The sequence below is a fragment of the Podarcis tiliguerta genome (genome assembly GCF_965153285.1).
Source record: "Podarcis tiliguerta genome assembly, chromosome: 11".
Classification (NCBI taxonomy): Eukaryota; Metazoa; Chordata; class Lepidosauria; order Squamata; family Lacertidae; genus Podarcis; species Podarcis tiliguerta.
Genome location: NC_139544.1, coordinates 20,747,602 through 20,774,076, shown reverse-complemented (window position 1 = coordinate 20,774,076; position 26,475 = coordinate 20,747,602). Strand labels below are relative to the sequence as shown.

Below are 26,475 nucleotides of genomic sequence, written 5' to 3'. Positions count from 1 at the left end.
GCAGAGTCTGTAACCTGAAGCGTATGTAACCCGAGGTACCACTGTACTCTAATATGATGGACGCGAGAGCAGGATTTGAACTATAGTCAACAGATTGGATTCGAGATTATAGTATTGTTATGGTATAAGAGATAGAAGAAAGGGTGCAGGAAAAAAAGGGGGGGATATTAAAAAAAACACAATGGAAAACGGGGTGGCAAGTCGACAAATGTGTAAATGCCTCTAGAGGGCGCCACGTCGGAGAAGGCTGCCTTAAAGACAGAACACCTTTTCTTATGGAATAAACTCCGTGAGCGAAAAGGCTTCAGCAAGTGCCACAAGACCTCTACTCCAACAGATTAGCAAAGCTCCACACACACACACATTGGAAATTGCTCCTGGTGCATATATCCGCCAGCTTATTTCATGCAAATATATCCATATCTATAAAGGAACTCGACTGGCCGGATCCTTTCCCTTGGCTTTCAAGGCGCCACCGCGCGTCTAGTCCCCGGCTGGGCCGAGCGGGGCGCAGCAGGGAGAGCAGCCGGGGCTTGGCTGCAGTCTGGCGGCTTATCGATTCCTTGGCAGCGCCCAACCTGTTGCCCCAGGGAGCAGCGCGGCCTCGCTTGATCCCCTCGCTTTGCACGGGACCGGCGCTCCCGTTTCGCCTGCCACGCCCGCCCGGTTCCGCCGCCCACTGCCAGCCCCCTTGCAAATACAAATCGCCCGCTTGCAGCCCGGCAAAAAAAAAAGAAGAAGACAAAAGCGACAACGAGGAACAAGTCGTTCTTTTGCACCCAGACAGACCGCCCGCCCTCCTCTCGGGTTGTATTCTCAGCCTTGAGAGGAGAAAAGGCAGAGGGAATAACTCGGCAAGTCCTGCCGCTCCCGCCGCACATTGCAAACTGGAAGAAAATAGAGAATTGCGCCGGATCCCGGCCGGAGCAGCAAGAAAGGCGCGCGCCCAGTCCCGCCTTTGCAAGGGGGAGTGACTGCAAGGTTCCCGACTCGGAAAGAAGAGGAATCGGGGTTCCTGGTTTCGTCGCCTTACCTTGCCTTTTTCCAGCAGATCCACTATGTAGCCAAACTCACTCCCTTCCTCTGGCTCGGACATCGTCAGTGAAAGAAACGAGGAGGCGGCTAGGAAACAACCCCGACGTCCTTCTCCAACACAAAAATAAATATATTGTAGTCAGGCTCCTTCGTCCCTTTCACTTGCCGGGGCTTTCTTTCTTTCTTTCTTCTTTTCTTTTTCTCTCTCTTTTTCTTTTCTCTCCTTCCCACCCACCCCGCCGTCGGAAGCGAGCGAGCGCGCGCGCGCCCTGGGCGCTCGGAGGGAAACCAGACGCCGTTGCCTTAATTGATTCTATTTGCGAGCCGGTCAAGGCTGAGCTAACGGAAAGAAGGAACACACGAGAGGCTGGAGGGATGTGAAATTTTCATAAGCTGAACTCCCATCTCGGGATATTTAAGCTCCGCCTCGAGGCGACGAGATGATGGATCCTCTTCGCTGCCCCGCCAGCCTGGCAGGGGGCTCGCCAAGCGGGGATCAAGCGGAGGGGGCGGCGAGGAGGGTCGAGGCATCCCATCTATAGGCGCCCATTTATATACCGTAGAACCCAAATCGGCCCGATCCGATTCATGTTTACTCCTAAGCAACTTTCACTCTTAAGTCTGGGGGTGTCCTTTCTTCCAGGCAGGGTGGCCCAGGGGCGGAAGAGGCGCCTTAAGAAAGCGGGGAATTTCGGCAGGTGAGGCTTCTATGACTCAGCTGTTAAAGGTGCAGAAGACCCATTGGATCTGGGCACTCTCCTCCCAGGTAAGGGATGTGCATAGGTCTACAGCCCCATACCCTCCAACATTTCCCCAATGAAACTAGGGGTGTCCTATTCCATTATTGTTTATTGAATTTATATACCGCCCTATGCCTGGGGGTCTCAGGGCAGTTCACAGAATAAAATCAAGGTATAAAACCACAAAATACATAATAAAAAATAAAAACAACAACCCAATACCCCCCCCAAAAAAACACATTTAAAATGGACTTATTATTATTATTATTATTATTATTATTATTATTATTATTATTTATTATCCTCCCTCCCGATCTGGGCAGCTTCCAACATATATATTAAAAAAAATTAAAACATTTATTAATTTTTTAAAAAAACTTTCCTATTCAGGGCTACCTTCAGATGTCTTATATGGTTACTTATAACCTTGGCTGGGGGTGGGTGCATTTTGCATAACTCCATACACTCCAATTAAAATAGGGACCTCTTAAGGAAAAGTGGGACATTTCAGGATCAGAACAGAAACCAGGGTTTGGTGGCTTCCATGACTCAGCTGTTAAAGGTGCAGAAGCCCCTTTGTGTATGGTCACCCTAGGTAAAAGGTAAAGGGAGCCCTGGCCATTAGGTCCAGTCGTGACCGACTCTGGGGTTGCGTGCTCATCTCGCTTTATTGGACCAGGGAGCCGGCGTACAGCTTCCGGGTCATGTGGCCAGCATGACTAAGCCGCTTCTGGCGAACCAGAGCAGCGCACGGAAATACCGTTTACCTTCCTGCCAGAGTGGTACCTATTTATCTACTTGCACTTTGACGTGCTTTCGAACTGCTAGGTTGGCAGGAGCAGGGACCGAGCAACGGGAGCTCACCCTGTCGCGGCGATTAGAACTGCCGACCTTCTGATGGGCAAGTTCTAGGCTCTGTGGTTTAACCCACAGCGCCACCCACGTCCCATGGTCACCCTACTCCCAGGGTATTTACTCCCAGGTTATTGTTGTTGTTGTTATTAATTTGTATCCCACCCTCCCCAACCGGCGGAGCGGCTAACATCATAAGGTAAGGGATGTGCATAGGATTCCAGCCTTGGACATGGACAAGGCCTTCCCCTGCCCCTCTGGATTAGTTCAGAATTTGTAGATTACCTCAGGATTCCTAGTTTAAGGATGACAAGCAGGGCAGATGCCAGGGCCCACCGCTAATGTCTGTCCTGCCCCCCACCCCTCTTACTGGCAGCCTAGTGATCTGAGCAGCACCAGACTGCTGAACCTAGCTGGTATTTTAATTCCCCACTGTTCAGTTTCCCTGGTGTAGCATCAGCCTAGGGCACTGTAGGAAATGAAAATGCAGCCCTCAGCCACGGTGTGTGTGATGCTGCTGCCCACCACAGACACAGAAGCGGGGGTACCATGCTACAAGTTGTCCAGCCACCCCCCAAAAGCTGGCTCTGTGACAAGATTCAGTAAATAACAACAAGGTCACAATGAATGACGAGGCACTTAACTGCAGTCAAACTAGCATTGTATTGATTGAATAGATCTTTTAATGGTTGGGAGCTGAAAGTGGTTTGTCCTTTTTCTTTTTTTTAAGGCACACATACTGTACCAAATGGCTTTTATAGAATTATCTGCTGCTGGGTGTAATGATTTTGTCTCTGCGCTACATCCAAATGGAGACAGCGCTTGAAAATAGTGTTGCAGCCCAACCCTACCCATGTTTAAAGTAAAGGGTAAAGGGACCCCTGACCATTAGGTCCAGTCGTGGCCGACTCTGGGGTTGCGGCACTCATCTCGCTTTACTGGCCAAGGGAGCCGGCGTACAGCTTCCAGGTCATGTGCCCAAGCATGACTAAGCCACTTCTGACTAACCAGAGCTGTGCATGTAAACGCCGTTTACCTTCCCGCCAGAGCGGTACCTATTTATCTACTTGCACTTTGACGTGCTTTCGAACTGCTAGGTGGGCAGGAGCAGGGACTGAACAATGGGAGCTCACCCCGTCGTGGGGATTCGAACCGCCGACCTTCTGATCGGCAAGTCCTAGGCTCAGTGGTTTAACCCACAGCGCCACGTTTACTCAGAGGCAAATCCCACTGATAATGGGACCTGTTCCCGGGTAAATTTGCAGCCTCAGATTTATATATGTAACACTGCTGGAATTACCCAGATAATAGAATAACTGTAACTCAATGCCATAAAGCAGGTTGAGGAACCCATGACCTAGACAGCAGCTCCTATTTTCCGCAAGCAGCATACCCAGAGGACAGAGATGAGGGGATCTGGAGTCCAGAAACTTCTGGAGAACTGCAGTTTCCCTTCCCTGCCCTAATTTATATTCTTAATCTGTTCCAATTACAGCTTCAGTCCTGGGAACAGGATTATAGTAGAAGAGGAGAACATCCTTAGTTTTCACTGCACATAATGGGTGTGTGAGGATTGATTCCCATAATAACCAGTAAGGCTCATGGTGGCTGCTTGAAATGGATGGATAGGTTAGCTCGCTGCCTGCAACCTCCAGGTTGCACACAGATGTTGCCACATGCAGAACTGGTTTTGTTGCTTGTATGCGACTGTTAACATTCTAGAATGCAGGTTTGCAGAAGTATGCAAATAGCATGCAAATGACGTCAGTTGTACATGACCCACAGGAAAAGTAGCCAGTGTATCGAGCAATATCAAGCAGATGGTTATATGATGGTTATATGCATTCCAATAAATGAGTGTTTTGATCCTCCCAAAATACATGCAACTTATCAGCAATTGCAAGGTTGTTTGTTGGTATTTTGGATTAAAGCCCCAGAGTGGGTAGTTCACTTTTAAAAACAAACTCCCTAGATATCAAGACTGTGACTAGAAAATGCCCATGTTCAGCCTTTAGTGACCCTCATAGAGAAGAAAGCATGGAGCTGTGGAGCAGCTGCTGAAAATGTTCTTCTTTGTGCACTTGCCATTCAGTTATCATGGATGGCTAGCATTGATTCAGTGGGCATTCCTTACTAACAAGGAGGAATCTGTAGAACTAAGCCAAGGCCATCTCAAAGAGGCTGGTCACTTACCTTATGAGAAGGCCCCATTGTATACAATGGTGCTTACTTGCAGATACACGTTTGAACTGCACTGTAAGGATGACTCCTCATAATATTATCTTTTAAGCACACAAATCCATTGTGTTGTGGGGTTTACATCAATACTTCAGCTGTATTTGAATGTTATGTTGAAAGGTGCCCTGTCCCTAAGGAAATTTCCTCTTCCCTTTTTCAGATTTGCAAATCAAACTCTATTTTATCTGAAAGATATTTGCATCCAAAGGAGTAGCACGCAAATTTGCAGAACTAGAATTCAGAGGTGTTTGTGTAAATAATAAGGGCCTAAACGTCATCAGCCCAATATACCTGAAGGAGCGTCTCCACCCCCATCGTTCAGCCCAGACACTGGGGTCCAGCGCCGAGGGCCTTCTGGTGGTTCCCTCACTGTGAGAAGCGAGGTTACAGGGAACCAGGCAGAGGGCCTTCTCGGTAGTGGCACCCACCCTGTGGAATGCCCTCCCATCAGAAGTCAAGGAAATAAACAACTATCTGACTTTTAGAAGACATCTGAAGGCAACCCTGTTTAGGGAAGTTTTTAATGTTTGATGTTTTATTGTGTTTTTAATATTCTGTTGGGAGCCGCCCAGAGTGGCTAGGGGGGCCTGGCCAGATGGGCAGGGTATAAGTATTATATTATTATTATTATTATTATTATTATTATTATTATTATTATTTGTACTGTAACAACACTCAAAAGTTTCCAGACGTCAAGAGCAAAGCTGAACCAAATATGCATCATGTAAGCAAAATATAACTAGGTTGGTAAAAGACACTGGTATTGATAACAAGAGTCCCACGGCACCTTCAAGACGAATACATTTATTGTGGTCTAAGCTTTTGTTGTCTTAAGCAGGTGTAGCACCTGAAAATGTATTGGGACATAAGCTTTCATGGACTCAGGCCTACCTGATCACATGCATCTGACAAAGTGAGTACGAGTCCATAAATGCTTATCCTATAATACAGTTACTTGTCATCATTGGTTTTGCTGCAAGTAATCTGCTTTTTTTAAAAAAAAGCCTTGGAGATAGGAACCATCACCAAGGCTGAGCTTGGAGGTGATGGACTCATAGAACAAATGAAGGGATGTACCATGTCAGACTGCAGGTGAGATATGCAATTTTAATGTTGTCTCCCAAATATTCTGCAGACAAATAAAAAAAATTCCCTACAAACGCACTTCTGTTCTCAACAAACAGCTGGGCAGGCTCATATAAAATAAATAAATCCTTCAAGTAACCCATCTTGTCTGAATTAAGCTTTAATTTGTTCTCATCTAGTCTGTTACTGTTCACTGAAGTTGATTCAGAACATTGACAGTTTCCTTGATTGTGATGGAAAGGAGCGATAGAGTTGGGTCGGCTCCAAACTCTAGATAACATCTACATTCAACTGCTGCAGGAAGTTAGTAAGTCTTGAAGGAGATAGAGTAGAAACTCTGTGGGAGACCACAGGTCCATAGCCAAGGTGTTAACCAGAAGCTCCCTAGCACAACCATCTGAAACCAACCCTCCAGAAATGCCTGAAACCATCAGAAAACAGTGCCACCTGGTTTCCATCCCAGCTATACAGTCCAGAAGGATACCATGGTTAATGGTATCAAAAGCCACCAAGAGGTCCAAGAAAACCCAACAAGGATGCACTCCCCATATCTAGTTCCTGGTGCAGTGCCCATCACTGTGGGAAGAGCTGTCTCTGTCCCATAACTGGACCTGAAACTGGATTGAAAGCAAGGAATCTAGATAATTTGTGTCATCCGGGGAAGTAGGAAATAAGTGTTGGGATGCCACCAAACCACTGAGCACCTTGCCCAAGAATGGAGCACTGGAGAAATTGCCTGATACAAAGGAGTTCAAAAGGGACCTTGTTAACTCAGTCTTTACCTGGACCAGCTCTTTAAGGCTGAATGGAACAGTTCCCTCTCAAAGGAACATTGACCCTTACCATCTTGGCGAGTCTCCCTTTGGCAGTACCATGGTACCTTGGTTTTAGAACAGCTTAGTTTATGAACAACTTGGAAATAGAACGCTGCAAACCCAGAAGTGTTTTAGTTTGTGAACTTTGCCTTGGAAGTGGAACATGTTCCACTTCCTGTTGAGTGTGTTCCGTTTGTAAATTGAGTCCCACGTTGCTAATCAGGCTTTCTGTTGACTGTTGAGTCCCGAGCACCCACAACACAGAAGTGATATTTTGAGCTTCTTTTTTGTTTTTTTGTTGTTGTTGTTGTTTTGCATTTTTGTGTGGCTTTTCGTTTTTTGACTGTGACTTGTTCTTCATTTTATGGGACTGACATGTGACTGTCGCTTGTGACTTGTTTTTGTGACTGTGTGGAACCCAGTTCAGCTACAGATTGACTGCAGAAATGGATAAAAGCCCCCCATCCAAACAAGGACTATCATCAGTGCACGTAAGGAAAAAAATATTTTAATTTTTATCATCTACAATACTGTCTTATTTATTTTATAATACAGTACGTTGATTATTGCTTTCATTTTATGGATCAATGGTCTCGTTAGATAGTAAAATTCATGTTAAATTGCTGTTTTAGGAGTTGTTTTTAAAAGTCTGGAACGGATTAATCCATTTTGCATTACTTTCTGTGGGAAAGCACGCCTTGGTTTTAGAATGGACTTCCGGAACGGATTAAGTTTGGGAACCAAGGTACTACTGTATCTATAAGCCAGGAAGGACAAACTTAATGTATACATTAATGGTGTGTATTTTATGCATTTTAGACACACAGAATTGTAGAGCTGGAAGGGACCCCATGGATCATCTAGTCCAACCCCCTGCAATGAAAAAGGAAATGGAAGACTCCCATGCTTTGGCTCTCAGCCTCCTGAATCTGGTGTTAGAGGGGATATTTCTTCGTTGTTCACAGGGAGAAAAGATAGAAGAAATTTACAAGGAACAGCAAGCCACTGTTCATTCCTCCCCTACCTCATTCCAATTATGTTGTTTCTTTTAAAAAGTAGATTTCTAAAGAACAATAACAGCTCTGATTCTTCCATGCTCAGAATCTAGGTGTCTTCTGCCTTCTGAAGTGCCATTATTCTCTGTCCTGTCTGAATCTGAACATGCAGTACCATAACTTTCCCAACCGATTTGAATGCCTGCATAGCCTCAGATTTTCTGTAGAAAAATAGCTTATTCAGAGACTGGGAGCTGAAAACCTGACCCGAACATATTATGTAACCTCTCTAAATCTATCCAAGGAGTGTGTCCACAGGTTACTTTAGAATGGCAGAATGGCCCTTTTCAGAGGCTCTAGTGGTTAAGGTTACTGTAGTAACATTACTCCAGATCTTTTCTACAGGTTATCCCTGACACAATATACCCTTTATTTCTCTGGAAACCGAGTGCATGAATAGCTATCAAGCTCATTTGTTACGAGATACTGTGCGCTTCCATTAGATAATTCATTAGCTAAATAGCTTGCTGTTTGAATCTCTCGGCACATCTCCAGTACTTTTTTTCAACACTGTCTTCTGTGTTTTCTTTTTGTGACAAAGGATCCAGATTAACAACATGAGCACAGAGAGAAAGAAGAACTGTCCTCAACCAACACAGAGGAAAAGACGTTCATAAAGGCGGTAACTTTATACCACTCGTTGTATTTGGACCTAGACGGCAAAGCGGATCGATGCCGCTCTCTCCCGCAAGGCAGGTGGGGGCTTTTCCTCTGCTAAAGTCCTGTCACTTCATTCTAACCTATGACAGTGGTCAGAGCGGCTGGACCTGTGAAAAATTGCTTTCTTTTCCCTACAACAGTTCCTGCTGGGCCCGAGGCAAAGTTGCCACAAGAGGAATATTGGGCAACAGCTTTTTGTTTGCTTGTTAAATTTCTAGCCCACTCCCTCGTTGATTAACAGCATAAAAAGATGCCATCGCAGTCAAACAGTCCACAAAAGTAAACAGAAGATTCAAGATTAAAATAATCATATTCTAGGCTGCATCAACAGAAGTACAGTGGTACCTCTAGTTGCGAACGGGATCCATTCCAGAGGGCCGTTTGCAACATGAAAAGAGCACAACCTGAAGCGCCGTATCTACGCAGGTGCACGGCACAATTTGGCGCTTGTGCACATGCGCGAAGTGCGATTTAGCGCTTCTGTGCATGCGCAAGTGGCAAAACCCGGAAGTAACCCTTTCCGGTACTTCCGGGTCACCGCAGGACGTAACCTGAAAGAACGTAACATGAAGCAAACTTAGCATGAGGTATGACTGTATAGTGTCCAGAACAAGGGAAGTAATAGTACCACTCTATTCTGCCCCTGTGGGACCACACCGGGAATACACTGTCCAGTTCTGGGCACCACAGTTTAGGAAGATGGTTGACAAGCTGGAACGTGTGCAGAGGATGGCAGCCAAGATGACCAAGGGTCTAGAAGCCAAGCCATATGAGGAACGGTTGAAGCAGCTGGGTATGTTTAGCCTGGAAAAGAGGAGACTGAGAGGAGATACGCTAGCCATCTTCAAATATCTCTTGCTCAACTGCATAGAATGGGTGCAGCAGCTGCAGATGGTGCAAGCCTTGGCCCCAAGGCAAAGATCTTCAGGGCAGTTTGCCCATCCTGGCTGTACCTCCTCTCCAGTTGCTCTCTTTTGGTACTCCTGGTGCTGCCTCTTCTTTGCTTTTGTTTCCTCTTCTGCCCAAACATGCTTTGCCAACAGCCCAATCAGGATGTGAGGCCCTGCCCAATTCACCCCTTTATTCAGGATACACTCAAAGGCAATACACCCCCCTAAAATTTACCAGTCAATTATGGGCCTAGTATGAAATCTGATCTGAATGAATGCATGTCTAATAGGAGGGGATATTCCTGCAGCTAAGGAGCCCTTTTACGTTGTTTTAATTTCAAAGATACCAAACCAAGGACTTGGAATCCTTCATATTGTTGCACGCCACCCCAATCTCGGAGTGGTGTGAGATCCCAGGGGTCCCAGGCGCTTAGCCAAGGGTTCGTGTTTCTTCAGAATGAGGCACAGTGGAATCTCTGGTGTCCTTATGATATATGGTTTATTTACACACATATATACAACTGAATGGAAGTGAGAGCTGGACCATAACGAAGGCTGATCGCCGAAGAATGGATGCTTTTGAATTATAGTGCTGGAGGAGACTCTTGAGAGTCCCATGGACTGCAAGAAGATCAAACCTATCCATTCTGAAGGAAATCAGCCCTGAGTGCTCACTGGAAGGACAGATCCTGAAGCTGAGGCTCCAATACTTTGGCCACCTCATAAGAACAGAAGACTCCCTGGAAAAGACCCTGATGCTGGGAAAGATGGAGGGCACAAGGAGAAGGGGACGACGGAGGACGAGATGGTTGGACAGTGTTCTCGAAGCTACAAACAGGAGTCTGACCAAACTGTGGGAGGCAGTGGAAGACAGGAGTGCCTGTCGTGCTCTGGTCCATGGGGTCATGAAGAGTCGGCCATGACTAAATGACTAAACAACAACAACAAAATATACAACTGGGTCTACAAAGGAGGGGCTCACAGCATCAAGACCCCAAGCGGGTTATTCTTCTCCCATAGCCACCACCTTGGAGTCAAGAAGAAAGCAGGCATGGCTTTTTCTCCCAGCTGCCCAGCCTGCAGTCTTCCAGCTTCTAGCTCACATCACTCAAAACTCCCAACTCTAGCCTTTGTCTTTCTAACTTTGTCCTCTGGAACAGAGGCACTTCCTTTGTTACCTTAATGGCCCATGCTTAGAGGGCCATTACCTCACCAGGAAGCTAGCCTGGCTGTTGTGCTGGATCTAGGAATTAGAAGTGGGCTCAAGGCATGCAGCCTACCCCCACCAACTCATAGCAATCTATTCAAAGCTCATTTGGGCATCTTCAGAAAAACAGTAAACAAAAAACATACCGGATCTTTGGCCAGAAATATCCTGAGATGACAGAGAGGAAAGTTATGGACTGTACGTCAAACGACAGTATCAGTCAGTGTTCTGGAGGAAAGCCTCATGAACAGTCCGGTTACTTGGAGGAAGGGTGGGATACAAAATATGGCAAACACTATGAGCAAGAGCAGATTTATCATGGTGTAGCAAATGTTTTTATTGTCCTCTGATGTGTAGGATTAGGTTATTGCCAGGCAACAGAAGGATCCCATAGCGGATCAAAGAAAGCAGTAAAGTATCTCAGTGCAACCAACCTTCTTGCACTTAGGAATTTTCTTCTGTTAAAACAACAAACGGTGTGAGGCATTTTAAAGCTGAATCTAATCACAGCTACATTTCACTCTCAAGTGCAGAAATGGGTTTGCTTTTTATTCTGCCAGCTGCATTAAGAGAAACGTTCTGTGCTGCTGCGCCCAAGCCATTCGGAGCATAAGAGCATTCGCATTAGTAGCTTATCAATTTTGCATAAAGTATTGTGGCTTTGTAGAGAGGGCCTTTGATGGAGACTGGCAGCAGCCACAAGAAAACAAGACTCTTCCTTCCCAGTGTGCTCAGGAAAACAGGAATAAAGACAGCAATGCAGATTCCGCTGGTTGGTAGGGTTAAATCTGTCCTTGTGGCCTTCCTCATTGGCCGCTACATCCTTCAGCGTTCCCACTGTTAGATTGGGTATTTCAGCCTTTGGTAGGAGATGGAGGTATATTGGTTAGTGTGCTGTTATAGGAACAGTGGCATCTGAAGCCATATTGCAATGATCACATAGGCTATATTCAGACAGCGCTTTATTCAATTTTCCTGATGTTTCCTTGCCTGACAATTCCCACTTCCGAAAATCTAGGGGAAGTTTAACGCTCATTTCTGTGTTGTTTCCAGAAATGAATCTGTTTCCAAACCTGTTAACTCCAAAAATGACAGGAGTATTGCATTGTAATTTCATGTGGCAAAATTTGGGGTGGTATCCCACTATTTAAAATTCCCACTATTTAAAATTCCCACTATTTAAAACTTAGCATGACATGGTGGTATAGCAATCAAAAAGCCATAGTTCCATAATGCAGCACCTACTGCAGTGTAAAAGGAGCATTAGAAACTAGGAGAGAAATGCAAGCATTATAACCAGCAGAACTAACACAAGAAACCCCATATCTGAATGCAGCTGTAGTTGTTTGGTGTTTTTGCCCATGTGCTTGGGATCTTCCCACAGTATCTCAACCAGATGTCATACAGTTCAAGGCATTGGTGCAATTACTTAAAACATACAGTATATAACCCATCTAGGAGGAGGAAAACTCTGATCCTAAATCTTTGCTGCCTTGTGGGTTATCTTCAGGAGGAGTAAACCCGACACAAATCCAGAGTGCAGTCGCTAAGATGGTTTGGTTCAACTTTACCCTGAGAGGTGCAACTTCATTGTCTCTTGAGACAGATGGACACCAACAATAACCATCCACTAAAATTAATCAGAACTGTAAGGGGTGTTTCAGTTTGTTGTTGTTGTTAATAAATAAATAAATCACTCACCCTTCAACAGTCACCACAGGTTGGGATACAACATTTTAAAATTCAGTATTAAAAACAGTTTAAAGAAATTACAATCAAAGGAACAAGAGGACTCCTGAAAACACTTATCTCAAATGTCAAAGACCAGGATAAAGAGGTGCAGCTTCAAACATACAATGTCAAAACTACATAATGAAGGTGCCAGAAACACCTCTGTGGGAAGGGAATTCCCGGAAAGGAAATTACTGAGAATTACCGTAGACAGGCTGGAGATTGAAAAGTGTTTTGTTTGTTATTCACCACAATGTTCGCAGTGGAAGAACTAAATATGTGTGGCCAGAATGTTGGGAAACGCTTAGCGACATAGTCACTCAGCTGTGCATCAAAGGTTATTTTTAAGGCACATTTTATGGTTATTCAGGCATTTTTATGGAAACTGAGATACCAATGGGAAAAAAGCACATTGACGTCCTAGTGATTTCTAATGCAGCTCCTGTAACTATGTATATATGATGTGGCACCAAAATACTAACTGGGAAGACCTTTTGTGCATCTATATATACAATAATGCAAGTTCTATATACAGTAATGAAAAAGCCGTCAAGCCTCTGGTATTTAAAACCTATTTCTCACATGGCTAACCTTCTCAGCACGTTGGCATTCATCCATGGAAAAACCCTTTCCCCCAATATCACGTGCCCATGCGAGAAGAGTTCATGTCAGAAATGTGGGTTAAATATGTAGACCAATATGAATATTTCATGCATAATTTCCAGTGCGCTGTTACATATTTATAAGCAGCAACCCCCATCTCTATAGCTAGGCATACCATTCATACACAGAAGCATTAAAAAAAGGGGGCGGGACCATTTCTTGGCAGATGAAGTTAACTGAAGCTGCAACCCTATGCATGCTTATTGAGTTTTTAATGTTTTGTTGAGCGCCACCCAGAGTGGCTGGGGAAACCCAGTCAGGTGGGCAGCATATAAATATTAGTAATAATAATAATAATAAAAAATAAGTGGGAGTTTCTCCCGAGTACATATGCTTAGGATCAGGCTGCTGTCAGAAAATTGCAGGTGCACTGAGGGTTAAAAACAGGAGTCGACTTTAGATGTGTGTTGGCTGAGTATATTAATTGTGCAAAAGAAAGCGACATGGTATCAAAGATTTATGGAAATAGGAAGGGAAAGTGGCCTGCTGGGCAATTAGCTGTGCCCCAGGGCCAAGGAAGGGTCTCTCAGCTGCTTTTCTAAGATAATCAGTTTTCCTTTGAAATGCATCAAATCCTGGGACTTCTCCGCTGAAGCACAATTCCAGTGAGCAAAGAGTTATGTTATTAGGCCTTCTTTGATTTACACCCCCACCCCAATGCTTTTATTCACCCCTTCTCCCTTCTCCGTTTTTATGACCTGTTCTTAACCACTCTTTATATTTCCTTGCATGAAGCAACACAGGTTATTTACTTCGTTTTGGAGAGGAACTCGACAGCTACATAATCTCCTGCTTCTCAAAGGACACCATGGCATTATTCAAGACGCAGAAAAGGATGAGAAGAATTATTCAGGAAACTGAATACCTTCTATAAATAGAAAAGGCCAGCGATCATTGACTCTTCAGGCGAAACGAAACAGCAAGGACACTTTTATCAAGGGAAAATGCTTGACAAGAGAGGCCAGCAGGTATGCCCCCGCTCTACCTACCATAAATACCTCCTCTCCTACTTCTTAGGGCATCACAGTGTCTCCATTACCCTGGGAACAAAGGGCATCTTGAGCAAATGTTTCTGAGCACAGGGAGCACTGAAATTCCCCTACAGCTATAGCTTTGATGTCTTTCACAAGCAATTTAAGACATTTGCATATTGGTAGGTGCTTGAAGGCTAATAACCACATAGGATTATTTTATTTAATGAATGTGGGTTGCATTGTGAGCTGGGCAGATGGGGCAACCACAGTTCTCTCAGGCATATACTTAATCCAGTAGCAATGGGTTCACCAAACGCCCACACCCACAGCATGCAGCTTGTTTAGGTGAAGTAGCCAAGTCTCTTAAAAAATAGTGCAATTTCTCGGTTGCGAAACACGGATCAGAGTCAAGCGCACCTGGATTACAGCAGTGGTTCCCACACCTTTATCCAGACTTTCGAATGCCTCCCTCTTTTATCCAGAATATGATGGCCATCACATGGAATATGGGACAAACTTGTTTTCTGCTGCTGTGCAAGTTTGGACATGAACCAATGGATTCAATTTAGAAGATTCCAACTAAACATCAGGAATAACTTTTTGACAGTAAGAGCTGTCAGACAATGGAATGGACTCCCCTGGAAGGTGGCGGTGGGCTCCCCCTTCATTGGAAATTTTTAGGAGGAGGTTGGATAGCCATCTGTTAGGGATGCCAGATTTCTGCATGGCAGGGGATTGGACTAGACCAGTGTTTGAGTCTCTCAGACTACAACTTCCATCATCCCTAGCTAGCTAGCAAGACAAGTGGTCAGGGGTGATGGGAATTGTAGTCCGAAAACAGCTGGAGACCCAAGGCTGGGAAACACTGGACTAAATGGCCCTCAGGGTCCCTTCCAACTCTACAATTCTATGATTCCAAATGTGAAGAGCCTCATTTTCAGAAGACACTTTTGAGAGATAATTCCATGCACAGGACTTCTTCCAGCAGCTGCATTAGGCATCTGAAGGCACCTCTTAACTTACATTATTTGCAGCTTACTTTTCCTCCCAGCGGGACGCGGGTGGCGCTGTGGGTTAAACCACAGAGCCTAGGGCTTGCCGATCAGAAGGTCAGTGGTTCGAATCCCCGCAACAGGGTGAGCTCCCATTGCTCGGTCCCTGCTCCTGCCAACCTAGCAGTTCAAAAGCACGTCAAAGTGCAAGGAGATAAATAGGTACCACTCCAGCGGAAAGGTAAACTGCGTTTTCGTGTGCTGCTCTGGTTCGCCAGAAGCGGCTTAGTCATGCTGGCCACATGACCCGGAAGCTGTACGCCGGCTCCCTCGGCCAATAAAGCGAGATGAGCACCACAACCCCAGAGTCGGTCACGACTGGACGTAATGGTTAGGTCCCTTTACCTTTACCTTTCCTCCCAGCAATTCAATAGTAAGGTAGTCAAAGCAGCACCTTGCAGCCTGCTACTTAGCAAGTTTCACAGCTGCACAGACTTTTGAACCCAGGTTGTTTTTAACCCAAATCAAACGCTAGGCCCTGCACTGGCTCTTCTGTTGAGAAATGGTGGCGATGTTTGCAGATGCGGACAAAACTACTTATAAGGCACACCACTGTTAAAACACTTTTAAAAATTAACTATGCCACACACTTTTACATGTTTTAGATGTGCTGGTATTTAAAAGCAAACTTAGACAAGCATCGAAGAGGTCGGCGGTTTACGCATGTTGGTCAAGCATTCATAGCCTCTCTGAAGCTGTTCACTCATCATGCCACACAGTCCCTCATTCCTCTGCTGTGTGTGAGCAAGAGAGAGAGAATTAATATGGGGGTGGGGAGCTCCTCCACTGCCTGTTTGCTTCAGAAACTGTTGCAGCTGCTGAGAGGGCAAGGAGGAAAGAAAAGGGAAAGCAAATAAAAAGAACCCAATGCAGACTTGGTATCAGATCAACAGCTGCAGCAGAACTCGGTTGCCTTTTTTAGAAGGAAAACTGTGGGAACTCTTGATCTCCCAACGGCATTCCAGCGTCTGCATGTGCTGTTTGAGATCAACATGCAACATACCAAGATTCCAAAGCGCCACCAAACGTCAGAGGCGACACAGCAAAAGTGAAGTTTATGTGCAATTGTAAAACCTACTATTTTTAGACTGCAGAAATATGACCATTGAAAACGAAATTGCTGGTACGTGGAGGAGGGGCATGCAATATACACACGCAAGAGCTGTGGAGGAATAGGCAACGGGACGTCCTAATCCCAGGCACTTATATTTAGAAGTAGCCAGACTAGATTTCCACCCATCTTGTATAAACGGCTCCAAGACTACTTGAAACATCTGAATCCACAGTGTAGCTCAAAAGCCTAGGCATACCACCATGGATTTCACAAAAGATTTTCGGAGATTATGTTTAGAGTCTAAGGATAGGAGGCACACTTGGCAGTGTAATCCTAACCATGTCTACTCAACTTAATTCAATGGGGCTTACTCCCAGATAAGTGGGGTTAGGATTACAGCCTAAAAGTTGGTTATGCCGTATTTTTCGCTCTATACGACGCAATTTTCCCCTCCTAAAAAGTAAGGGGAAATGTGTGTGCTTCTTATGGAGCGAATGCAGGTGGGAGGCTCTGCTCAGTGCTCCCTTTAAAGAGTGCGTGGTCACTGACGGGCTGCCCTTCTCCCTCCTCGGGGAAAAGCCCCCAAGAGGCTTTTCACATGCTCCATGCGGCTTGTGAAAGGGAGCGCTGAGCAAAGCCTGGGATGCATACAGGCTCTGCTCAGTGCTCCATTTAAAGAATATTTTTTTCCTTGCATTCCCTCTCTAAAAATTAGGTGCGTCTTATGGTCAGGTGCGTCTCATGGAGCGAAAAATACGGCACAGTGGTTAAGTACTTAATTCGTTCTGGAGGTCTGTTCTTAACCTGAAACTGTTCTTAACCTGAAACACCACTTTAGCTAATGGGGCCTCCTGCTGCCGCCTCGCCGCCAAAGCACGATTTCTGTTCTCATCCTGAAACAAAGTTCTTAACCTGAAGCACTATTTCTAGGTCAGTGGAGTTTATAACCTGAAGCGTATGTAACCTGAAGCATATGTAACCCGAGGTATCACTGTACTGAGATCAATTTGAAACGTTAGTTACCGTATTTTTTGCACCATAACACTCACTTTTTTCCTCCTAAAAAGTAAGGGGAAATGTCTGTGCGTGTTATGGAGGGAATGCCTACAGGTGGCATGCCTACGGATTTTCCTCCTCTAAAAACGTGCGTGTTATGGTCGGGTGCGTGTTATAGAGCGAAAAATACGGTAAGTCCCTTTCCTTTTGACGGGAAGCTCTAACTTAGGCTGGATCCAATTCCAAAGCTTTGCAAGAGTTCCCCAACCCCAACCTGGTACTGAACTACAGCTCCCATCAGCCCTAGCTAACATGGCCAATGGTCAGGGGTTAGACTTGTAGACTCCAACATAGGGCACCATGTTCTATTTTACAGCACGTCTGAATTTGGTCCGAACTGCTGGTGTAATTCTTGCTTGCTTTGCAATGCGAAAAAAGAGGAAATCCCCAGAGCACTGAGAGAAAAATAGAAAGACCAAGCTACATTTTAGTTTCATGTTACATACACAGTGCTATTTTTCTGGAAAAAGAGGTGTCGAAACTCACCATGAATGCCTCCCTTGTTCTCTTAGAATGGCAATGGCACCCACCTGAGAGATGCTGGAACTGAGTTCCGGACAGTTCCAGCTGGAAAAAAAAGCCCTGCATACACACAAATAAGATAATAATTAACTGGTAACTGGGGTGGAACGGAAGTTCCAATTTTATTAAGCTGCTCATGTATTTAAAATTAGAAAGAATCCCTGTGTTGTATTTTAGGGTACTGTGAGCCACACAGCGATACTAATCTCACAGATACAACAACAAATACTCTGGGCCATATCTAAAATCTGTCTCCTACTAAATCCTTTCTTCTTAGTAGCTGTGTTTATTTTAGGGCCTATTAAGATGGGCTGCACCAAAGGCAATATACTTTGGATGTTTTTAGCTAAACTGCAGGAGGATTACATAGAGCTCAGGAATCAAGTTACCATTCGTTAAACTTTCAGTGCTTAGCTGCATTCTGCTAATTTAATAATTGCATCCCCACCTTTCAAGTCTGAACAGCAGAAGTAGTGCTAGCAGAGCCTTACAAATTATTAGTAGTCTCAAATGAGCTCTAACACTTGAGAGGAATATATATTTAGAACAGCAATAGTTTTTAAAAAGTACAATCTCAAATTTGATTTTTTAATAAAAAGAAAAATGTTGACATTAGGTAAAGAGGAATTCAATTTTAATGAATGTACCACTACATTATTTCTTGTTTAAATATGCTTATTTAGTTAAGAGTCATCTGTTAGAATCATAAAATTAAATACCCCTTATTCCCTTATGGGGTACACAAGAGCCCTTATAGAGTCCTTTGTAGGTTCTCCATCGGTAAGAGAAAATAACAAAGGCCAACCAGAGAATATTGAGAAGCAAAGCAGCTATTAAAGCTGTTGCAACAAGGTGCTCCCCTCACACGCAGGAGAGAGGACCACCCAGAACAAAGGTGTGCCTGCTTTTATATAGACATTTTAAATTGCCCACCCTGGAGTCTAAGACCACCCTCAGAAACAACATACCTACATGACAGAAAAGGCGGTCTACAACAGAAATCTGAGTGCGTTGTTTATCTCCTGTCTGGCAAGTTACCTGATTGCCTTACCTGATTGCCTTTTCTGGTAGTCTGGCCATTCCTTTGAGATGGTAATCACTTAATTCCCGAGACAATGGGAAGGTTCCTCACCCCCTCCCTCCTTGCAAAGCAACATTGGGTTAGTTTGGGAGTCAAAATGGTTTCAGGACTGTCTTCCTGTGCTGCTTCAGACATGTGGTTTACATATTTATGTACATGTTTGCTTGGTACATTTATGAACATTTATTATATATATGAGACCTTAATTTTTTTATTACAAGGGTCATCTAGTCCAACCCCTTGCAATGCAGGAATCTCAGCTAAAGAATCCCTGGCAGGTGGCCATCCAAACTCTGCTTTAAAAAACCTGCTTGCTTTCCCCAATTTAAAAATAAGGGATTTAAAATAAAATTACATTAGTTTAATGTTTCTGATTTCCACGTTTCAAACTTCAAATGGTCTTTTCAAAGATACCTAAGAAATAACAAATCCCAGAATCTGCATTTTGCAGATTCATCAGCTTGAGAATATAATGAACTGGGTGCAAAAAGAGACACAAGCAAATAAAAGGTTAAGTACGGTATATCCCTGGTGCCCCTATGGAAGGCTTAAGGTAGGTCGTTGTCTAAATTGCAGCTTTTCAGAACTCAGACTTGCATAGTATTATATTAACAGAATCTGAACCACCTTTGTACCCAACAATTGTATTTCTTCTACTGAAGACACTTTCAAAAAAGCACTCGAGTTTTAGTTTAGCATGGGGATACCAAGCCTTTTTGCTTGTCTGCTTTTTTAAAAGCCCTTCTGAACATCACAACAGCATGGACAATCACCCATTCTGTTCCACAATGGCTTGAGCACAAAGATTCAAGCTTGTATTAAGCCACAGTTCCCAGTTAGTTCAAATCAGGGAATGCTGGCTTAATGCAGTTAAGAAACTCCAAAAATAACAGAGAAATGGAAGGGGTGGAAAAAGTGTGCTTGGTATACCATGGTTTATGAAGGCAGGGATTAGCTCCAAGAAGGCTCTGAGAATTCCAAATAAATGTGATGCAATTTGCAAAATGAGGAAGAAATATGGCTCCTTTGCTTTAAAAAAGGGCAAATAAAATAAGGTTATTGAATGCGCACACAGAAACAGTGGGACAACTCCCCTAAGAATACAGGAAGCAGCAGAAAAAAGCCCCAAAATGAAGTGACAGAAACAAAGGGCAGTTAAGACTGCTGCCTACACTCATTTCACTGAAGTATTAGATTGTATGGGATAAGATCACAGAATGCAGGAAAGACTGGACTACTTTAGTCCAATTTTTTGTAGCAAGTCACATCAACTGCAATACTTTTTTCTTTTAGTTTGTTCTTTTCAGTTAGCATGATACATTTTAAAATAGCATTAACGTACAGTTAAAACTATGGTACTCCCAAGTGTTATCTCAAAATATTCCAACTAGCAGCAGCCAAGGTGTCTAAAAAATAATGCAAACATGTTGGGTCCATTATAATGAATAAAATAGTTTTTATTTTTTTTATTTTTATTTTTTTTACAAAGGTTATAGAATTGCCATCTACCTTAAAAGGACACCTTTTTTTTAGTAATCAACACTTAATTTATAAGATTTTATATGAAGAATGTATCAAATAAATTTCAGTAAATTCAAGGGATTAAGTATGAAAATACTTAAATACATTTTAATATCCTTTTTATTATCATTACACTTTGCCATTGCACTGTTTAAAGTAATATAATAGAACAACATTGCTTTGAAGGGATTCATTAAAACCAAGACAGCATCTGTAGGGGCAAGCAATTTTTTAAAATTCCAATCCAGAATAACTGGCTGAAGGCCATTTGCTGTCTGAATGATGCCAGTGACATGAACTTGATTGTATGATTCCAGCACTTAAAAAGAGCACATTGGTTATACATGGCTTTTCACCTTGGGCTACAATTATGCTACCAAGCTCAACTGGAGTCTGAAATCAGTCATGTGGCATCGTGCACAGTATCTGAACACTGTTTAGAGTCCTTGGTTGCCCAGATCTGATGAAGGTGCAGAAGGCGCTCCGAGGTCCGTGTGCTTACATTCAGGGCGGGGTGAACCTTGCGAATGCCCGACTCCTCCATTAGCGACAGGCCGCAGATCCCAAAGTAGGCATGCAGAGCATCTGGGAGGAGACATCAGAGGACGTGCATTATTCTGCAGTAGACAATTGCCATTTTCTCAAGAAAAAAGTATCTCACTGCATGCCAGTAGTAAACATAGCATCAACACGCAATATTCCTTCTTGCTGCCTGAAAACTGTCTGTAGTAATTAAAGCTTATGGGAGACAGCAAATTGGGGTGGAGAGAAAGGGACCACGTATGCCAAGCATAGGTGCCAACTTGGCCAAGGTCCCTTGGTGTGCCCCCCAATAAAATGTTTGAGGGAGCCAGGACCACCAAAGTTGATGGGTATTGCCATTCAAATGGTGTGCGTGTGCTACGTCATGTGACTGATTAGGTGGGGCAGGGCTTACCTCCCCACCCCAATATTTTCTGCAAGTTGGCACCCCTGATGCCAAGTGCCAAGGAATTCCAAGCTACACAAGCACATGTGATTCGACTAAAGTAGCACTGATCCACCCCCTGGAAGCATACTTGTCATTATTAAAAGTTTGCATTATTCAACAGCACTGGTTCCCAATTAGCTATTGACCCCCTGTTTTTCAAAAGCCAACCCATGGACCCCCTACTTTGGAAAAAAATGTTATCTCTATGGTATTTTTTGTTATGTGCATGGTGCCATGAACCCCCTGGGTGGGATACATGGACCCCCCTGGGGTCCACGGCCCACCAGTTGGGAACCACTGTTCTACAGGGATGCCACTGAAGGTCATGACCTTACTCTGCCTCCTGGGACAAAATACAGTCATGTTGTCATGCACATCACATTATACCTGCTTTTATATTAAACTTTGTCAGAATCCACACAATATTCCAGAAATGAGAAAAAGCCTGGTGAAGAGTTCAATCTTAATTTTTTAAGAGACAAATTTTATACTATAAATAGCAGAAGACTAGGGCTGGGCAATATATTTATATATCGTAGGGCTGCCATATGTCTGGATTATCCCAGACACTACCGGGATTTCAAAGGCAGAATTGATGTCTGGGGGGGGGGGGGGGGATTTCCAAAGGCAAGTCAATCGAAAAATCGCTTTTTTTGGCATTTTTGTAAACAGCTCAACAATTTTGGGGGCTTCCTTTAAAAAGCTCAACTACTTTTGGGGTACCCTGGTTTTTACTTTTGGAAATATGACAACCCTATATATCATCAAAAACCAATTTGAAGTCCATATCATGATATCAGATTCATAATTTTTGACCTGGCACTATACTGCGAATTATGGTGTGTGTGTGTGTGTGTCCTGCAAAAATCACAATGTGGAAAAAAATGTGAAGCCAGCCAATGCCTCTACATAGCTCCATCCTTATTCCAAACGTTGTAATGTATCAGTTTATCACAATGTTTAGCTGGTGATATATTGTGATGTTGAAAACCAGGTGTAGCCCAGCCCTATAGAACACCTAGAGGGTCCTAAACTACAGGACAGGTGCCTAATAATTTGCTTTAAAGTTCCCAACAACATCCCACATACCAGGTCATACAGTCAAAAGACTAAAGTCATCACATGTCTTCAAAGAGATATATGGCAATTCCAAAAGAAACATAAGGGGTGTGCAGCAGCTCAGTCTGTTTTGGAGCCGCTGTGTTGTTCCAGTGCTATTAATTATTACAGCCTAAACTTGATCTGTTAAATCTGAAGCTCTACACACATACCCTGACTATATTGCAGAATCTTAAAAAATAAAAAAGTGGTCCACAGCACGTCTATAAAAATTCAACCAAAAACCTAGCACAGTGCATGTCAGTTGCTACAACAGGTGGAAAAACAAGTGATTTGCCAAGACCCTCAGCAATATCAAGCGATCCATGAGGAGAAAGGTTTGGGAACCACTGTCCTACAGTATTGTGCCTTGCTTAACCCACCCAGAAAAGTCTGCATTTTTTCACCATCTGCCTTCATTCCTGGAAGTACCGTCCATGAAAAAGAAGAGAGGGAGATTGTATTATGTTGTTTCTTTGTTAGGAAAAAATCAGAAAATAAGGAAGCCACTCAAATAGTCTAACTTCATCATTAACGCCCTGACCTGAGAGCCAAAATTCAGAGAATGACCACCAGTGTGAAGAAACCTCTCTCTTCCAAATCATTGTGAATTGAAGCTCCAAGGAAATAATTCACTGTGACAACTAGATCTGTCCATCAAAGTGAAAATCCCTTCCCCCGCTCCTTCCACAACACAGGTAACAAAGGTGGTTGCTGCTTTTTTAATTGTTGCATATTTGGTGAATGGAAAGGATCATTTAAATGGCGGTACCCAATGCACTCATTCCATTAGCACATGAATTTATGCTTGCCCCACTGCACACCCTCCCCCCAAAAGACCGAGGGAACCTACAAAACAGAATTAGGGAGTACACAGTGGTGGTGGTGGGAGAAACATGTTGCAAATGTAAAGACTTCCTTAGCGATACACAGCATTCCACCCAAAACTTTACAAAATTGAATTTGTATGCTTGCTCAGAACCACACCTGAAGAGCTGATGCCAACAACCAAATAATACTAAAAAAGTGCAGCTGGTCAACCAAGTGAGACAGTGAGTTGGATCTGGAGAAACAAAATATACTCCTGCAACTGGGCATTCCTGGTTCCGCCACTACACTGTTGCCCCCGCAGTATGATGAGGCATGGGAGTATGGCTTCCAAAAGCAAAAGTTCCTTCCTGCTCATGAAAGACCACCTTTGAATCTGGATAATTTCTAGATGTCAGACATTTTCCTAAGGATGCTGGGTCATATCCCATGTCTGGAAACACTTCCAGAGAAGTATTAATAAGACACAAAAAGCTATCCTGGTTTTTTTCTTTTCTAAAAATGCTCAAGCATTTTCTTTATTATCAAGGCTGTGTGTGTGTGTGTGTGTGTGTGTGTGTGTGTGTGTGTGTATAAAATTTTCAGCCCAAAGGCCACATCCCATCATGAACAACTTCACAAGGACCACAAGGGCAAAAGCTGGTTGGGGGCAACAGATTTTTATTCTTTGATAGTAAAGTACATTCCAGCCACATGAAAACCAAATGTTTCTACCTGTCTCTCTCTCTCCATTCAGGTAAGCAAGAGACATCACCACAATTCAAGGAAACATTCCAGCCGGTCAAAAACACTCGAGGACATGGGACAGCGAAGGGTGTGGCTTAGGAAGCGGCAGAGCCTGGGCAGAGAGGCCTGGAAGGCTGAACTTGTTCTCAAGGCCTGAGGTTCCCTACCCTACCTTACAGAAAGGAACAAGGGTGTCAACCTAGAGGCAAGAGAATAGAAATGGAAGCAGGAGAAATTGTGCTTTGATAGGTATCTTTCTAGACCAAAACCCTCATTTTTTTACTGCTTATGCTGTTTAGACCTTAAGACTTACAAAGTTTCAATACCTGGTTAGTCCTTAATTGTGGTGGTTCCTTCCTTCTCTCCCACAAGTCTCAAGCTGTTAAATGATGATGCTTAGTTAAAGCAGCATTCTGAGCACAATTTCCAACTACTTCTATGGATAAAAGCAGTTTTGATGCCCCTCATTCAACTCAGCAAGACAATTTTAGAAGCTATCAGAACTTCAGCTGTTTAAGGAATGGCAGAGGCTTGAAACTCCTGAAAATTAGGCCCTCAGATCCAGAAGCCCAACCTCTTCAGCCATTCTCTGTAAGTGCATGGCAAATAGTACAGAAGACTCTGGTTCAAATCATGACAGAAAGGAAGCCCTAGCTCAAACAGAGAACTTCAGCAAGCTATTCCATTGCTCTAGGTCTAAAAACGAACTAGTTAAATCAGCTTATTGCTAGCTACAAGTGATGGATTCTATCCTACCTTCCTGTAGAATAGCAGACGTCTGGAAAAGATGCTAGCTGGGACTGTCAGAATGTCCTTCTAAAGCAGGAGATACCAACACAGAGGCGTTAATACCATACTTCACAGGTTCCATGGCTGAGTTCTAACATTTGAAAATACATTCCAGAGCTAAGCCCCAGCTCAAAATAAGCCCTAAAAGAAGTTTTCTTGCAAGGTTGCCAAAGCTCTGGGCAGACTATCATGAACTGCCTACAGCTGCATGTGGAAGCAAGGGCATAACCTCCTGGCCCCAACCCCATACCAAACAGCACATGCTACACGTTCCAACTATATAGGGCCCTCCATTTGTGGTCTAGCACACAAAAGCTTCAATTGGTGATGTGCACCCTCCATATTTCAACGGCACACGGAAGATGGGTTGAGTTCCAAAGTGCTGCTTTACATGCTGTGTTCTGCACCTATACACGAATGCCTGCCTATCATTTCTACCTCTCTCTCCAACGGTAGAAAGGTCTAGAGGGCTTTGGGGGATGCAGCCATGGCCTGCCCAGCTCTGGTGTAAATGAAGAACTCGCAGACAGGAAAGCTGACATCCCAGGAGAATGGCCTCCAGCAATTTGCAGTGTCTTCTGGCCCCTGGCAATATTTTTAAATTTACAACCGTACACATCATTCCAAATTCAGCCATACTGTAAAAGCCATGTTGTGGTCACAGTTCTAACAACACTGAGAATGATTTAATTTTTTTCTCTGCTGCCACCAGTTTGACATTTCAGTGACCCCAAGTTTTTTCCTCGTTAGCCACAGCAGTTCAGACCCCCATGCATATCTGATTAGGATTTTTTGCCGCAATTTGCATCATTTTACATTTTCTGAAACTGAACCTCGCTTGCTATTTTACTGGCTTTTCACACAATTTGGAGGCACCTTATGGGGCTCTTCAGTATCAGCTTAGATTTTTATCATCCTGAATAATGTGAAGCCATCTTCAAACTTGGTCACCCAGGAGTAAGTTGTACAGCACCATTCTCCATACAGAGCCTTGTGTGGCTGCATGACTTACATCCCTTTATTCTAACAAATGTCCATTTACCTCTACCGTGTTCCTGTTTTACAACCCATTACCAACCTGTAACAGGAAGAGTTTTATCTTATGTATTTATTTACAATACTTACATGCCACCCAACAACACAACTTCTCTGGTTAGTTCCTATGACTGGTAAGTTTACTTAGGAGACTTTGGTAAGGTATTTTCTCAAAGGTTTTTTGGAAGTGCAGGTATACAATATATAGAGGATCAAACTTTGGCACACATTTGTTAACAATTTCAAAGACGAGATAAGCAGTATATATTCCCTCTGTGGAAAGTGATTTCTCCTCATCAATATCTATCTTCAATAATGGTTCCAAAACAGATATTATGCTAATGGGTTGTGTAACTAAACAGGAACATTGTCACAACAACAAAAATGGATAGGAAAGAGATTCGTTCCTTAGGACAATTACGCAAATGCGAACACCATACTCCTTTTCTTAATGTGCTACTTCAGCGCCACTATACAAACACTAATATCTACCTCCAATTTCCTTCACCTTTTGTTCTCATCTACTTTTTCGCTATGGGTGTAGCGCACAATATTGTTTTCAAGCAATCTACTGCTGGTTATGTAACCAAAACACCAGGTAGCACAATCTGTAAAGCCAAAATCATGGCTTAAGAAGTTCTTATAAATGATTTGCGTGAGTAAGAGCCTGTTAGTGTTCAATGTCACTACTCTCTTATACCATACCCAAAGTATTCATGTTTCATTTTCATGTTATAAGTATTTGGCTATGGTTTCTCTTCCTGCCCCCTTTCCTTCCCCCTCGCCCTCTCATGTAC

General features: G+C 43.6%; 2 protein-coding genes and 1 long non-coding RNA gene across 8 annotated transcripts in view; 1 reads left to right on the top strand and 2 right to left on the bottom strand.

The window, feature by feature from the left end:
* The window catches only part of TRIM36 (tripartite motif containing 36), a 55,532-nt gene extending 53,812 nt beyond the window's left edge, over positions 1–1,720 (bottom strand). Inside the window, exon 1 of one of the 4 annotated variants that reach the window (XM_083403933.1) lies at positions 1,034–1,720. In XM_083403933.1, the coding sequence (XP_083260059.1) occupies positions 1,034–1,096 (63 nt within the window). In that variant the 5' untranslated portion in view covers positions 1,097–1,720. The remainder of the gene's footprint in view (positions 1–1,033) is intronic. The other 3 variants (XM_083403929.1, XM_083403928.1, XM_083403932.1) reach the window with 3 other exon arrangements.
* A 5,435-nt stretch (positions 1,721–7,155) lies between these two features.
* Positions 7,156–26,341, top strand: LOC310660098. Its single transcript, XR_014503181.1, has 5 exons — positions 7,156–7,257; positions 7,586–7,763; positions 8,363–8,513; positions 13,708–13,940; positions 23,865–26,341. It is a non-coding gene; the product is annotated as an uncharacterized lncRNA (long non-coding RNA).
* Positions 20,144–26,475, bottom strand: part of PGGT1B (protein geranylgeranyltransferase type I subunit beta) — a 28,007-nt gene continuing 21,675 nt past the window's right edge. The window contains exons 9-10 of one of the 3 annotated variants that reach the window (XM_083404252.1): positions 24,611–24,670; positions 20,144–20,817 (exon numbers count right to left, since the gene is read on the bottom strand). In XM_083404252.1, the coding sequence (XP_083260378.1) occupies positions 24,645–24,670 (26 nt within the window). In that variant the 3' untranslated portion in view covers positions 20,144–20,817; positions 24,611–24,644. Of the gene's footprint in view, positions 20,818–23,897; positions 24,054–24,610; positions 24,671–26,475 lie in introns of those variants that run through there. The other 2 variants (XM_083404253.1, XM_083404251.1) reach the window with 2 other exon arrangements.